The 15,233-nt window shown below is 32.7% G+C and overlaps 3 protein-coding genes across 4 annotated transcripts; 1 reads left to right on the top strand and 2 right to left on the bottom strand.

Moving 5' to 3' along the window:
* The first annotated feature begins 5,505 nt into the window (after window positions 1-5,505).
* LOC123707237 (nucleoside diphosphate kinase) lies at window positions 5,506-6,139 on the top strand. The gene has a single exon (XM_045657120.1). It carries the CDS (start codon window positions 5,610-5,612, stop codon window positions 6,069-6,071), a length of 462 nt encoding a protein of 153 aa, XP_045513076.1. The 5' UTR covers window positions 5,506-5,609; the 3' UTR covers window positions 6,072-6,139.
* Window positions 6,140-6,277: 138 nt separating this feature from the next.
* On the bottom strand, window positions 6,278-13,486 carry LOC123707236 (zinc finger protein 3-like). 2 transcript variants are annotated; one of them, XM_045657118.1, is made up of 11 exons: window positions 13,352-13,486; window positions 12,802-12,999; window positions 12,380-12,689; window positions 11,973-12,104; window positions 11,378-11,521; window positions 10,531-10,647; window positions 9,917-10,220; window positions 9,010-9,100; window positions 8,431-8,507; window positions 7,497-7,654; window positions 6,278-6,973 (listed from the first exon to the last, which is right to left on the bottom strand). In XM_045657118.1, the coding sequence occupies exons 2-11, from the start codon at window positions 12,934-12,936 to the stop codon at window positions 6,828-6,830; spliced, it is 1,614 nt and encodes a 537-aa protein (XP_045513074.1). In that variant the 5' UTR covers window positions 12,937-12,999; window positions 13,352-13,486; the 3' UTR covers window positions 6,278-6,827. The 2 variants fall into 2 exon arrangements, with proteins under 2 accessions (XP_045513074.1, XP_045513075.1); XM_045657119.1 differs by lacking the exon at window positions 13,352-13,486 and adding an exon at window positions 13,127-13,187.
* A 616-nt stretch (window positions 13,487-14,102) lies between these two features.
* Window positions 14,103-15,233, bottom strand: LOC123707165 (general transcription factor 3C polypeptide 6-like). Its single transcript, XM_045656997.1, has 3 exons — window positions 15,049-15,233; window positions 14,776-14,946; window positions 14,103-14,557 (listed from the first exon to the last, which is right to left on the bottom strand). The coding sequence occupies exons 1-3, from the start codon at window positions 15,206-15,208 to the stop codon at window positions 14,418-14,420; spliced, it is 471 nt and encodes a 156-aa protein (XP_045512953.1). The 5' UTR covers window positions 15,209-15,233; the 3' UTR covers window positions 14,103-14,417.

Below are 15,233 nucleotides of genomic sequence, written 5' to 3'. Positions count from 1 at the left end.
TCGCTTCGAATTATTTTAAGTGGAACTGCCCGCGCAACGCCCTTGAAGCCCGTCTCACGTGTGCCGTTGGGTATAGTTTAATGTTTTAATTAGTATTCATTAAAATACCTGTTGCTTTTGTTAAAGAAACTCTGTTGTTTAATAAAAGAAGATTTTTTGACATTCTGAATGTCTTGTTTGAAAGGAGACGCGAAGTTGTGGTAAAACGATTGGGTCACAAATGATCGATCGTGGAGTATATTTAAACTAGAATTTAGATCGTTATACGTAACGTTGACATGGCTTCTGTATTATATGATGTAATCAGTACAAACTCTAATAAGTTTTCTACTTATGCGGAATACGCGCGTAAATCTTTCTCGTCTTAATATTGTTAAAGGTTTATCCGATCACCTGTTGCTGAAAACCGCCATTGTTGTTCGAGGCTTTAGTGATCCCCAAATAAAAGCCGCGGCCACAAATGTTAAATTACACTCAGTGTTGAAAAAGATTTGATTGAGTTTTTATGTGTTTATATAAAACCTAAATACGATTCCCACCAATCTAACAACACTGTTCGTCCTTTTAGTAGTTCAGGTACGTCTATACGCGAAAACGCGAGGCGTCTAGGCTTGATAATAACAAAATTACTTGCCACACCTGTGGAAAATTAGGTCATAAGAAATGGCATTGTCCTAAAAAGCTTAGAGCTGACCCTACTTCTACTCAGGGTGACAGTTTCACAAAACCATCTCCAATTGCATCAAGCGATAACCAGAATAGATTAGTTAAATATTGCACATTTTATGACGGTGGTGATAAAAAAATTTACTTCACAAACAATAATATAAATACCCCATTAATACCAATTATCTGTACCAACAGATAAGGATTACTAGCGATAATTAACGAATTTTCAGATTTATTTATATCTGGCACTGCAACCTCTACCGTGAACACAGGCAGCAGTGAAATGCGATTAACTTCGACTACCCCAGTAAGACATCGTCCTTACAACCTTGCGGTAGATGAAAAGAATAGAGTTCGTGACATTGTCAGCGATTTGCTCACTAAGGGTATAATTCGAGAGTCTCAGTCTCACTATGCGAGCCCTATTATTTTAGTCAAAACCAAGATGGCAGTGATAGAATGTGCGTCGATTATCGGGCCCTCAATTCTGTCACTGTCAAGGAGAGATTTCCCTTGCCGCTTATCGATGACCATGTTGACAAGCTTGGTAGCTATAAAATCTTTACCGGTCTTGATATGGCTACTGGATTTCACCAAGTGCCGATGAAGGACGATGACTCAATTAGCAAGACTGTCTTCGTGACTCCCGAAGGATATTATGAATATTTGAAAATGTCCTACGGGTCGGCCAACGCACCAGACAGTTTACCAGAGAATCATCTCCAAAACAAACAAACATTAATAGATGCTGGCAAAGTCCTTACGTATATAGATGACGTTTTATTATTGTCGAATTCAGCACGGCAAGACCTTGACACGTTAAAAGAAGTTTTACAGTCATTAAAGACAGCGGGATTTTCTATTATTTAAAAAAAAATTAGACTCAGAAATTGAATACTTGGGGCGATTGATTGGTCATGGTCAGGTTAGGCCGAGTCTGGGGAAGGTCGATGCACTTATTAGATCTTCAAAACCAACAAACATCAAGGAGTTTCGCCAGTTTCTAGGCTTAGCGGGATATTTACATCGCTATATATCAGGTTATGTTTCTAAGACGGCGTGTATAGCAAAGTTGTTAGGAAAAGGGCAACCATTTTTGTGGGGTGCTGAGCAGGATACTGCTCGCGATTATATAATTCACTGTTTAACAAATGAACTGGTTTTAGCGATATTCAATGACATAACCCTCTACTGCCAATGTGTCTCATATTCGAAATCCGAGCAACTAGCCGAAGATCACCCAAACCGCTGATACGGAGACACAAGAGTTAATTTCTAGATTAAGAGACGGGCAACTTAATCATAATAGGTACGCGATAAAAAATGATTTGTTGTACGACAAATATACACCAACTGGGGAAGACCCGCGACTCCTGTGTTACATTCCTAAGGGTCATAGACTCAGCTTGTCCAGGGTGTTCCACGATGAACATGATGATATCGGGACAGAACAACTGACCTTATATTAAGACACTTTTGGTTTCCTAGTTTGCAACAGTTTGTAAGATAGTACATGTGTCATTGTCTTATATGTCTAGCACATAAAAAGGTCCCCAGGGCTCACAGGGACTTCACCACTACAGTTACTAGTCGGTATCAACGCAGACACTCCAGTCATCAGATCGTTAGTGCGAGATGTGGCACTTACTAACTCTAATCCCAATCGGGAGGCTCTCCTAACTTTTCGCAGACAACGAGATTCCGAACTGCTTGCAACCAATCAACAGCGCCAGGATGCCTACGTTAACGTCGTATTCATTTCTCGCTTCCTCTCAAAGAGCGAAAACCATTTCAAGCCCTTAATTATCGTGGTGAGCCTGCCCGATAGCTTTCAGATAATCCCACCACCTCGAACCTTTGATCCTACAAGTAGGGCTCCGCCTGTTACCTTAGGTCTCTTGGTACAGACATCCCGTACTTATTTATATATTCACTATTTATGTGTTAGGGTACATCTGTAGGGCTTAGGGATCCGTAGGGTTGTCAGGTTCTTACATCTCACCCTCTCATATATTTAGTTATCTAGTGCAGCTTGCTCATACATACAATACATAAACAATACAGATACTCCTGACATTCAATACATATAAAGATTAAACACACATTTCACAGTCCATTAGCTAGCAAGCTGTACACCTAGGTATATCTTGCTTCACTTCCACTTAAAAATCTAAAACTCGATTTCGTCGAGTTAAAGCGTAAAAATAAGTAGATATTTTACAAACTTTTTACCGTAATATTCTGATGTTTAATTATAATCGGTATATTTAGACTAAATCTATAGTTAGTGAGCTGGCGAGCGAATTTCTATATGATCAGCACACATGGCAGGCACATCAAAAGGAGGGTGATATTATGTAGACATGTCTGCCTCTGGGGCTGATGATCATAGTCATCATAGATCATCACTGTAAACACAAAAATTCGTAGAGGCAGACATCCAGAGCTCTGACTTTTGAAGTTTTCATTTTTTTTATAATTTAAAAATCTCTATATGAAGTGCACACTTGGTAGATTGAAACTGTTCGATTGAAAAAAAATGAGAAGGACTACGAAAAAAAATAATCTGCCAGCATGTTACCTCTGCGTTAGCTATTGACAGCGTTTCAAAAATGTAAAAAAGTGCTATATTATGCACACATGTCTGCCTCTTGGATTGATGATTGAATTTCTTATGAAAACCAAGAAACTCGTCGTCCAGGCCTCTGATATTTCAAAGGCATTTGAAGTTCTGACCTTTTCCGTATTGTGTACCTGAATGTATATGGTGTATATCTATATATACAGATACATGACTTAATATTAGAAGTAAATAGAAAGAAACAGAAGACAGTCTTCCCTTTTATTATGCTCGCTTTTCCTCTCTCTCTCGCTCTCAGGCACTTCCACAAGGACGTCTCGAAAGCGTAAGGCTTTGTACACAGCAGAGATTTCAGAGCGGGTTCTCCAAAACGTCCATCACTAGTTTTGGAGTATTTCGAGTAATTCGATTCTCCGAAGTTTTTCGAATGATTTTAGAGTGTGTAAGCGTTTATACACATAATATTTGAAGATATCGGAAGTGCTCTTGATTCCATGAATTTAAAACACTTACACCTAAAAATCAGTGAGCAAAATGTATGCCAAATGTTTTGTCGTATCCCGGATTGAATCAATCGAAGGTGCGCAGTGAGAACCGTGTGCAAATTACTTAGTAGACCTTTTTTTAACATTTTTTCTTTTACCGTTCCATGACAATGCAGAGCCCTGAATGTCTGCCTCTGCGATTTTCTCGGTTCCAAGATGTTTGTGACCATGAACCCCAGAGGCATACATGTGGAAATGATTTAATATCCCCCTTTTTTTAAGCAACTTCGCAGCGACGTAGGACCTTAATTGACCGGACTAAATCAATTCGTACTGACGTAAACTGCAATCTACCTCGATGTGAAACTTGCAAATCATATATGTAAATGCTCACCAGCATAACTACTATATCACATCTACCTTTCAAAGTCAGATTTTGTTTTTTTTTATAAGAACGTCTACATGTGGCCACATAGAATAACACGTGTGCTTTCAACTAGACTCGGTTACCTGTCAGCACTTGTTAAATACGGGGTGTGTTTTTGCAGGCAAATTTCCGTGGATATTTGGAAGTGGATTGTGCGTCATGGCGAAAACACCGATTCGTTTAATGAATTGTTTGACATGTAAAACAATTTGTTGAGTATTTTGATGATAGTTTCGTTGCTGTAACTCATGCTTTACAAAAGTTAAGATAGCGGGCAAAGTTACTCAGTAATGTGCAGCAGTAGTCATTGTCAACATTGCCCGCCGTCAAAAAACATCCAGGGTTGTCAATTTAGTTTCATTTTATATGACTGCCAAAAATGAGAGTAATGTTTACAGAGTTTATGTCTGTTTATGTTGTATTTTATATTTCACCAGTCATCCACATAATATATTTTATATAAATAAAATAAATAAATATTATTATATAGGTATGATGTATTGTTGGAATCCTTACATCATCTAAATTCTCTACAAAAAAAGAGTGTGAAACACTTTGTAGGTAACGTTCTTTCGATTAATGGTGTTAATCCTACAGTAATTTTTTTACGAAAAGTTAAAGAATCAAATGTGATACAGGAATGACCTTTTCATATCCAACAGTTGATGACACTTGCTCCATAAAACATTTAGAAGATATTATAACAGTTTTACCCGAGCCAACTATAACTCGACGTGGTCAAATATTATTTCACGTGGATTTTAGTAATTTTAACATACAAAAAGTTTACTCGACGGAATTTGTGTAAATTTTAAAATAAATACATAAAAATTCAGTAATACAGAATAATTTTATTAAGACTAATTTAATTTTATGGCAAAAAGTTACTAAAGAACTTAATAAGAATAATATATAGAAATAAAATTATTATGTTAAATGATTGAAGTGATATCTTAATGACTGTACTGTCTAAAGAATATTTTTAATAATAACATAAAAATAACTGAGAAAAAAAAATAAAAATGCTCAAATGACCTACTCATAAAATTGTTATTTTTTTTATTTACGTACGACACACAAGGAAAGGTACCCGCTGGCTTAATCCGGTTCTATAATTATATATTTGTTTTTCTTATGGCAATAGTTTTAACTTTATACCTGTTTCATGTAAAATTAGAAATTTTTATTATTGAGTTCCAACCGAGCCTTACTCAAGGTCCTGCGCGAACTAGGCAGTATGTCAAAATAAAATTAACTGACATCTGACACCACGCTATTCCATTTTAACAGTCGTCTTGACAATTGACCATCACTTTGGAATGACATAGCCACCTACGATTTATTTCTTTCTATTCTGTCTCCGTCATTGACCGGCTGGCCGACCACGACGCGGTTGCATTTTCTTTACCACATTGCTGTGAAATAATTGGTAACCTCTTATACCACAATGGCCGAACCACGTGAAAGGACATTCCTCATGATTAAACCTGATGGCGTCCAAAGGGGCCTTGTTGGGCAAATTATAGAACGTTTTGAAAAGAAAGGCTTCAAATTGGTAGCATTGAAATTCGTCTGGCCATCGGAGGAACTTTTGCAGAAACACTACAGTGACCTATCCGCACGTCCCTTCTTCCCTGGACTTGTCAAATACATGAGCTCCGGACCTGTTGTTCCCATGGTCTGGGAAGGTTTAAACGTTGTCAAGACTGGTAGACAAATGCTTGGTGCTACAAATCCTGCTGATTCTCTGCCTGGCACCATCCGTGGGGATCTCTGCGTTGAAGTCGGTCGGAACATTATCCACGGATCTGACAGTGTTGACTCTGCTAACAAGGAAATTGCTCTCTGGTTTACTGAAAAGGAACTTGTTGGGTGGACCCCAGCTGCAGAAAAATGGGTTTATGAATAAACATACCTTCATAAAATTCCCAGTTATTGTTAAGCTTGTAACTAATCAAAATATAAATATATTGTAAATTTATCTTTTATTATTAAATTCCTATTTGTTATAACACAAATCAAGACTTGTGTATTGAGTATCTGTATTGTAGGTTCTTTATTGATGCAATTTCATACATTTGAACTAAATTATTTTTGGGTTAAAATGAAAGTTAATATGTTATCGACGTTTATTTTAGTTGAAAAATGCTAATTTAAGAGCATCATTTTGATGCAGTATTGTTTCTCTTTGTCTGGATGAGATGTTTCTTTTCATTGAATAATTCCAAATATGGACAAGAAAGAATTTATAACTTCTCACCCATTACATTATTATGTACCTATATTAAAATATTCTAATACTAAATCACAATTTTAAGTCTAGTCTTAAATAACATATATACAGTTTTTGCATAAAGGGTAAATTTTCCATTATTGGTTTCTTTTACAATAAATTATGTTTTACACTGCTAAATTAATAAATCAAACTAATTATTGTTTACATAACCATTTTAAACTTTTGCAAAGTAGACACCACTTCCTTGTAATAAAAGTAAACAATATTGGTAAACCTTTTCTTACATAAGTTGGCAGTGACTTTTTCATCAGTATCTTACAAATAATATACTACAGATTTCGATTATTTACATATTGTCTTGAGTACATAATATACTTATGTTATTTAATACTATGATAGCGTTGTTATAACTAAAGGAATATGTTGGACTCATAGACTCTGTTCAGGACAATGTTCAACTTCCACGGCTGGTTGTGTGGTCTGTGGTTGTTGGTTCGTTGAAATTGTTTGAAGTTGGGTTGCTTGCTGTTCTAATTGATTCTGGTGTATCTTGGATGGTAATGGTGCAGTTTGACCTAGAAAGTAAAATAATATAAAAAATTTGCTATGACAAATTTCAATCCTGGGTGGATGATAAGATGGAAACAATAAAGTTTAACAATCAACGGTTGTAAAAGCCCTAGCATTTAAGATGTTTTCGTTAATTATAGAAAACAGCATGTATTTATGAGTATGTTTACTGACTGACATTGACCTAATAGGATAAACTGAGAAAATAGTTTACACAACCTTGAACTATTATATAAAGGTAGACTTGACATAGCATTGATATTACTGTCACAAAAAGCAGTCAAATGTCTAAGTTTTTAATTTTATTACAATAATTATAAAATCAATCAGTATAGTTTGAATATTGTTGAAAGAAATGTAATATTGTTGAAAGAATAGTCTTCCTGATAAAAAATATAATGTTCTTTCAACTTAAAACTACAAAATAGATCAGTTGTGCTGAACCCTCTAGCAATAAGCTTTTATTTTAAAGCAGCCATAATATTATTTCTGAAACATACCAACATTTGATTGACAAAAGTTACTTACCATACTTGTCATGGATCCCTCTGTGCCTCTTCAGGGCAAATCGGTCAGCAAAAGCTGCTGTACAGATATCGCACTTGAAAGGCTTTTCCCCAGAGTGCACCTTTGCATGGTTCTTTAAATGAGCTGCCTGACTAAACGCTGAACCACATGTATCACATCTGTAAACAGATTGAAATTAATGCAAGATGTTTTAATAAATCATACCATAATAATACATTGAGCTCTGGAGTTTTATCAAATCATTATTTTACACAAGAATAAAATAAATCAAATCAAATTCAGAATGTAAAAAAGGACTTCACTATGTTATTGTCGTTGACATTTCCCATCAAGCTAACAAAGTTCATCAGACTAAAGTACAGTGGATGAGGGGAATCTCTATAAGCCGACTGTCAAGGGAAATGCAAAAAAAAACCTTCCTTCCTAAAACTTCGAGATATATATATGATTTAACTGCTGAAATTTTGACTTACAGAGGCATGATTTTTAAGTGCATTTTCGATTTAAGAGTTGAATTTGATACTTCGTAGGGAAATAATAGTATTCTTTTGTTAACATAGCTTTTACAAATTAAGAAAACTCATTTATATTAATAATACATAACTTCAATTCGTTTAAAAAGTGTTTTCTTAAAGGGAAATAATACTTGTTTGAGTTACAAAGTCTAAATATTTCGAGATACCGCGTATTTAGCGCTTGAGCGGAAGGGAAAGTGCAATTTTTTCGACTTCCTGAGGATCTCGATCGATCTCGATATAACGAGGTTCAATTTATAGAGATTCCAAAGTATTAAACATTTTCATATGGTCACGTATGAAACTCCTTATACACTGTATGCATATTGCATATTATGTCTATTTTGATCTTGATATACATTTAGTGGATCATAAAATGTAGGAAATGTTGCACATTATGGATAAGATTGAAGTCTTACTTGTAAGGTTTCTCCCCAGTGTGAATACGTCGATGGTTCCATAGAGTCGCGTGGCGTGCGAAACCTTTGTCGCAGACCTAAAAATATCAACACTTATTAGATAAAAATGGCTAGGGGTTAAATTATCAATTGCATTATAAAATTATCTTGTGAAGTGATACATTTGTTTGCAATTTTATTGTTATAGCCAGTCTTTATGAAGTTTGTATTGTGATTTAATTCCCAGGAAAACAAAGAGAATGTCTGATAGCCTCACCAATTTGTTGTTTAATTAGCGAAACGGTACTTTAATGGGCATTCGAAACAGTTTATTTTAATCTCATATTTTTTTAAAAGTTTTATACATTTTTCGTCTGTATAAAGAACATTCAGTTGCCTTTTAACCTAAAATAAGGTCAAGTTTGTATAACACCGAGAGATAAGTCTAAAGTCAATTGGAATTATGCAAAATTGTGATAATTAATGCATTGTACCCCATCTAATCGTTTTTTTCCCATTTGTAGTAATAAAACTTTAATCTCATTTAAGTTTCTTGTAGTTTCTCACACTACACTTATCTAAACATTTATAAATAATTACCTCGCAGACATATGGCTTTTCTCCGGAATGCGTTCTTTCATGGTTTTTTAAATGTGGAGATTGTGAAAACTGCATACCGCATGTATTACATCTGAAAATTACGATAGTGTTAGTGGCGCCATCACCCAAGCACCAAATTTATTAATGTTATTAAATATTAAATTAACTGTTAGTCAGTTAAATAAAACCTAAATATATTAAAATATTTAAGATTTTATATTAAACATATTAAGCTTGGCGACACTTCAAATTTATAATATTGTTTTACAAATATAGTCCTAATGTGATTAAACGATTACGGTATTATATAAGTTGCTGCGTTATACGGTTCCAAGAATGTATGGGACCAAGTTTCTCAAAATGGTCACCTATATTCTATATTCCTATTCTAGCAGTGAACAAACAGTTTTTAAATGTAGTTCTAAAAATCATTTAACATTTATTGTTTTTTTTTACCCTTAAATTAAGTTAATAAAGCCGCGTATCCATTATGCAAGTATGACGCTTGTATGAGTATCACACTTGTGTGCAAGAGAGTTGAATTGGAAACACGAAATGCATACAAATTAGTTCTTCTTACAGCGTTTAACACGAGAAGACGTGCTGTGGTAAATATGAAAATAAAATTAAAATTTTATTGTTTACTCTATATTCCCAATTAGCACTCAGTTTTGTAAGTTAATCTTGCACACTTCCCTCGATAGACGAGCGCATGCGCTTGAGTGTTGCGAATACAAGTTGCAAGTTGTATGCAAATCATTTGCATACGTCGCATATGGAAACGTCGAAGTGTGATTGCCATATATCAAATCCAATATTTTTGTGATATACTTAGCGCCAAGTCTCATCTTTGAGTAAGAGGTTTATTATATAAATACACAGCTTTCAATATAATGTATTTAGTTACCTATAAGGCTTTTCTCCAGTATGTATACGAGAATGGTTTTTAAGATACACCGCTTTAGCAAATGCAATCCCACAAATGCCACATTTAAAGTTCTTTTCACCAGAATGTAGTTTTTTGTGTGACCATAAAGAGGAATATCGTGAGAATGATCCACCACAAATATTACAATGATATGACTTATCCGGGTTTTGAGGATTATTTTTATTTTTGTTGCCACCTACAAATATTATACCAGAGCCATTACAGTTCTGGCATTTAGTCACTGAGGCTAAGTTTCTCTTTTTTACAGGATGATGTCCCGGCACTGAAAAAAATGGTTTATTTTCTTAATTTTTCAAATTCATTACACAATAAAACCTACTTCGATTTTTTAAATGCCGAAATATAAAACCACTATTTACCAACAAGATTGATATATTATATCATAACAATCTTGTCGAGAGGGGAGAGTTGGCATTATTTTTTTTATTATAGATATATCTTTATAATTTTTCACAGTAGACAATATACAAGGTGAGTCTTATCATGAGGTCTTACAAGAAGATTTAGAAGCTAGAACTTATAGGGTGTTTATTATATATTAGCGTTGGTTAAAATCGTGAGAATTAACTTACAGTGTTTCTGCTGTTGTTGATTGGACTGTGCGGTTGCCAAAGGGTCTGTGGAGGGCTGTACCCCACTCACTTCATACTTTACATTATCTTCAGCCACAAATATTTGAGCCGTATTCACTGATGGAAAATAAAGTTTTGTTAAATTAGGCACACTAAAGCGATAATAAAATTGTAATTTTAATTTGGTTCCTTTATGGAATAGTAATCTCTTTACATCACAGCATAACTATACTTACAAAACAATTCATTCATTAAAACAGTACAATTAGATTTATTTATTTTTTATGAATAAGGCTAGGTTCAGTGCCAAACCGTAACATCTATTATTCAAATATTCTTTTTGAAAACATTTTGCGGTATTGATTATACATAATATACATTTAAAACCTATAAGACTGATAACAAAAACTATTGTTATTTTTTATAGGTAAAATATTTTAAATATTAGTTATTGTGACTGAAGCTGAAGCACTTAAACATGGAATTTTAATCATAAATACATCATTTAATTATTAATACAATTAATAAACACTGTATATATTGTTTTGTTTACATTATTAATGTCTGGGTTGTCTAGAATGCCCTTTACATCTTTTGTATTCTCTTAAAATATTTTTCTTGTTTTGTAAAATTGTTTGTGATGTAACATAAGATTTATTAATATAATTTTTAAAAAGGTGATTAAATGCATGTATAGTACTTGACTTTAAAATAGCAATATTTAACATTTTCATACAAGCTAAGTTATGAAGCACACACCTAATCAGAGTTTTATATATCATCTAATAGAGAATATTTATTATACTATAGTTAAGCATACATAACTAAAAATATTGATAGTTCTTACAGTGACTTTGTCTGTGTTCAATGTTAACCTGGGCTATACAATTTTCACATCTGATCAGTTTGGGTCCTTTCCGTTTTGGGTTGTTGGGGATCACATTGCCACATGTAATGCATTTCTGTATTTTGTCTAATAAAACAGGTTTTGCTAAAAAAAAAGGATTATTAATATACAACTTTTCCACCAACAATATTTTAAGTCTGAATACATTGTTTAATCATTACATAGAACATAATAGTTATTATCTTACTCCCTTATACATTTACATACTATAAACCTTAAATAGCTATTGAATTGACTAATATAGTATTTGTCCATAGAATTATATAAAAGAATTTAAAAAAATTAAAACTGAAATCTTATAAATTACCAGAAGTGGGTGTATTGAGGATGAAATTTAAGATGAAATAAAAGAGAATTCATTTTTTACATAAAATACATGAAAGCCAATGAATTATAAACATTTAAAACTAAAAGAAATAAATTTTAAATTTAAATAATACTCTTTAAAAACTATTACAACCTTTTTTGCTGTTCTCTTTTAATCAAGATTGATATAGAAATTCAACATTTAAAAGGATAAGAAAACATTACTCACTATCCTGTATTGGTACGTGTTGTTGCTGCTGTTGTTGGTCACTAGGATCTGAAGATAGTATTTGTATGTGTGGGGGCATTGCAACATCATTAGCAGAGCTAACTCCAGTCGTCACTACTGTTATATTAGTGTCTGGAATTAGAGTTAACAAGGTTTCATTTAGGATCCTTAAATAAAGTTAGTTCTAAAGCCATGCTACAGATCACCTTAATATGTTTTTTATGTTAATACAGTGAAATCATAATATAACATGGCAACTTATATCAAAATATTTGTATATAAAACTTTTTCATTAACAAATACAAAATAACAAACATCATCAAATTACAATTCATCTAAAATGTATAAGCAATAAAACTCTCTCTACTTCTAATATTATTGGAAAAACATTAATAAGTTACAAATACCTGTATCTTGCGTATGTATTCTTTTATGAGCATTCAATAAAGTCAAATGTCCAAACATTAGACCACAAACATCACACTTGAAACTTATATTAGAAATAGTATTCTGAATTCCATTTGGAGCTATTTGCATTTGGTTCACTAATGCATAGTTGTATGTGGAAAAAGGCTGTGCAATATAACAAGTTTTATCATCGCCAGTTGTCAGTTGGGCTATGTTGACACCACCAGCTACTGTTCCTGCTCCAGTTGTTGCCCCAGCATTAATTTTACCAATCATGTTAACATTGGTATAACAGAAAGTTGGGAATTCCTTTAAAAAAAGCATTTGTTTTTAAATAATTCACCATACTTAAAATTTATCAAAGTCACTTTAATAAGTTTTATTCCTCATTAAATTACATATCTTTATAATGTATAACTACCTGCTGGGTTTGCTGTGCTTGTTGCGCGGGTTTTTGTTGAACATTCTCAATACCTTTTCCTTGTGATTTCTGAGCATGTTCTTGATACTGTAAAGCCGGCACAGCTCCAGCTTGTACAGTATTAGTCGTGAACATTTTGAATGTTTTTACATTACCTAGTGAGTTTCTTCGAAAACTCGTTAATTAATACCGATGGAACTGGAAATAAAATTGTAATTCTTTATCTTATTAAGAGTGAAATATTCAATAATTTGAAACTAAAAGCGCGGCTTTATTTCTACACGAGAAACTTCAAAACATATCGTGCGAAGGTAACGGGAAATACCTCTTATCGTTCTACTCTACTCGTAAAAAGCTACGTTCGATGAAAGCCGTGTACATCTCAATAGGAGGTGTCGATTGAAAGAAAAGGATGACGATGAATATCTATAGACGCGCTTCAAGCATAACACGGACGCCATTGTATAATTACAATTCCTTATTAAAAAGAGTATTTAATGCTTTTATTGTATATAATATACACCAGCATAATCATTCTATATAATCTTACCTTTACAAAGACTTATGTTTATGTTTATAATTTAAAACTATTCAAATAATAAATTTATTGTATTTCTATCTCTCTTTGAAATTTTCAATTCTCCATCTCACTGCGTAAATGAAATGGCGATAGGAAGAAAATGGCGACCGGCAGGCGAGTACAGATAATTCAATGTTTGCACCGCTGACTAGTAAGACAATTGTCAAAGTAAAGGCACCATAAATGACTACACCCTCGCAGAGGAAAGAAATCTATGGTTAAATTTAACTTGTCTTTTTCTTCCTACAATACGATTTCAATTTCATATGAATGAGACAAATTTTTTTGTTTGTGATCTTACTTCTAGCGGTAAAAATATCTTAATGAGTTTAAGTACGTGCCAAAAAACCGCCATATTATGCTAAGACTATTGTAACTAGAATATATATAGTAGATTCTACTAGAATAAAATATTAATGTTTATATTATTATTTATAGAATTCCTAAAAAAATAAAGCTATAGAAAAAATGGTGAGCTCAGGAGCTACTAGGGAGATAAATACTATACTATAGAAGATAGTAATATACTATAGAGACTATAAACTTTCCTGTTTATAGTCAGTTATTATTATTCATCTATATTTATTCACTTTATTAGATATAAATTAATTAAAGACTGAATTAAGTTTTCTTTATAACTTGGTATTTTTCTTCAGAAGTAGATAGAAAATTAAAGTGGGTTATGAAAATTATCATATTTAATACAATATCCAATATTTGCCATCAGCTTTGTTTTATTAGACTTAGCCAACACTTTCAAATCAGATTTTTAAAGTATCTTAATTCATTTTTCTAAATTTTTAACATCGAAGTAAACCTACTTGCTAACTTAAAAACTAAAGCAACACAGTTCCACTTATATAGTATTTGATCAGTTTTAAAATTAATAATGACAAATATTGACATTTTGTGCATTGTAAACTGCATGTTCATACATTAAAGGCATAAATAAAAGACATTTTATAAAAATAATCATATGAATTACTTATAGTAAATAACAAGTAAGATGATAAAGAATTATTTTCCTCTTTATCACTTACTTTGTTTTATTAAACAATTCAGGGTGTGATACCATCCAATCTTTTTTGAATCTTTCTACAGCTTCTGCCACTGAAGTAAATGCAACTGCTGATATCTCATGGTCTGTTTTATCTTGTTTTATTTGAGCTTCACTTTCTGTAAAAATATGTTTAGCCTTATAACTTTGCAAAAGCACATTTTTTTGGCCTACTGGGAATCAAACCCAGGATACCTTTGTCTGTATTTTATGACATGTATTTTAACAATTTTGTCATGGAAGTCTCTGTAGAAATTAGAGTAGAAACATACTGGGATTTAATTAAAGTTATATTTTAAAACTTCATGTAAATATTAAACCAAGCATTAAAACTAACCGGTTCCTTCTTTCATCTTTATATAAACATGTTCAGCTTTTACAGTTTTTCTTGATTTTGTCAAATATTTAAGACTCTTTTCAGGCAACTTGTCGAATAGTAGATCACTTGTTTGTGCTAAAGGATCTTCTTCAAAAAAAATATGTGTTCCTAATGGATTTTCATAGGAACCTGTAAATGGGTATGGATTATGGAAATCATATTATGCATGAATTATATTGTGTATTGTTTTCTAACTTACAGTTCTTTGGTGTAAAGGTTGTATTATATTACCTGAGAAAAATGTGTTATCTAGCTGAATTAAAGGATTTTTAGTATCAATACCTAGAACATGAATATTACTATATTTTTCTAGTTTAACGCTATCGTCAAACTCAATAAATATGTAATGTTCTTCTTCGTCATCTGATAATTCATAATCCTTGGAAGACATTTCCGTCAATAATATTTTAAACTGC

Source organism: Pieris brassicae, chromosome 3 (assembly GCF_905147105.1).
Source record: "Pieris brassicae chromosome 3, ilPieBrab1.1, whole genome shotgun sequence".
Lineage (NCBI taxonomy): Eukaryota > Metazoa > Arthropoda > Insecta > Lepidoptera > Pieridae > Pieris > Pieris brassicae.
This window is presented reverse-complemented; position numbering and strand designations above follow the sequence as displayed.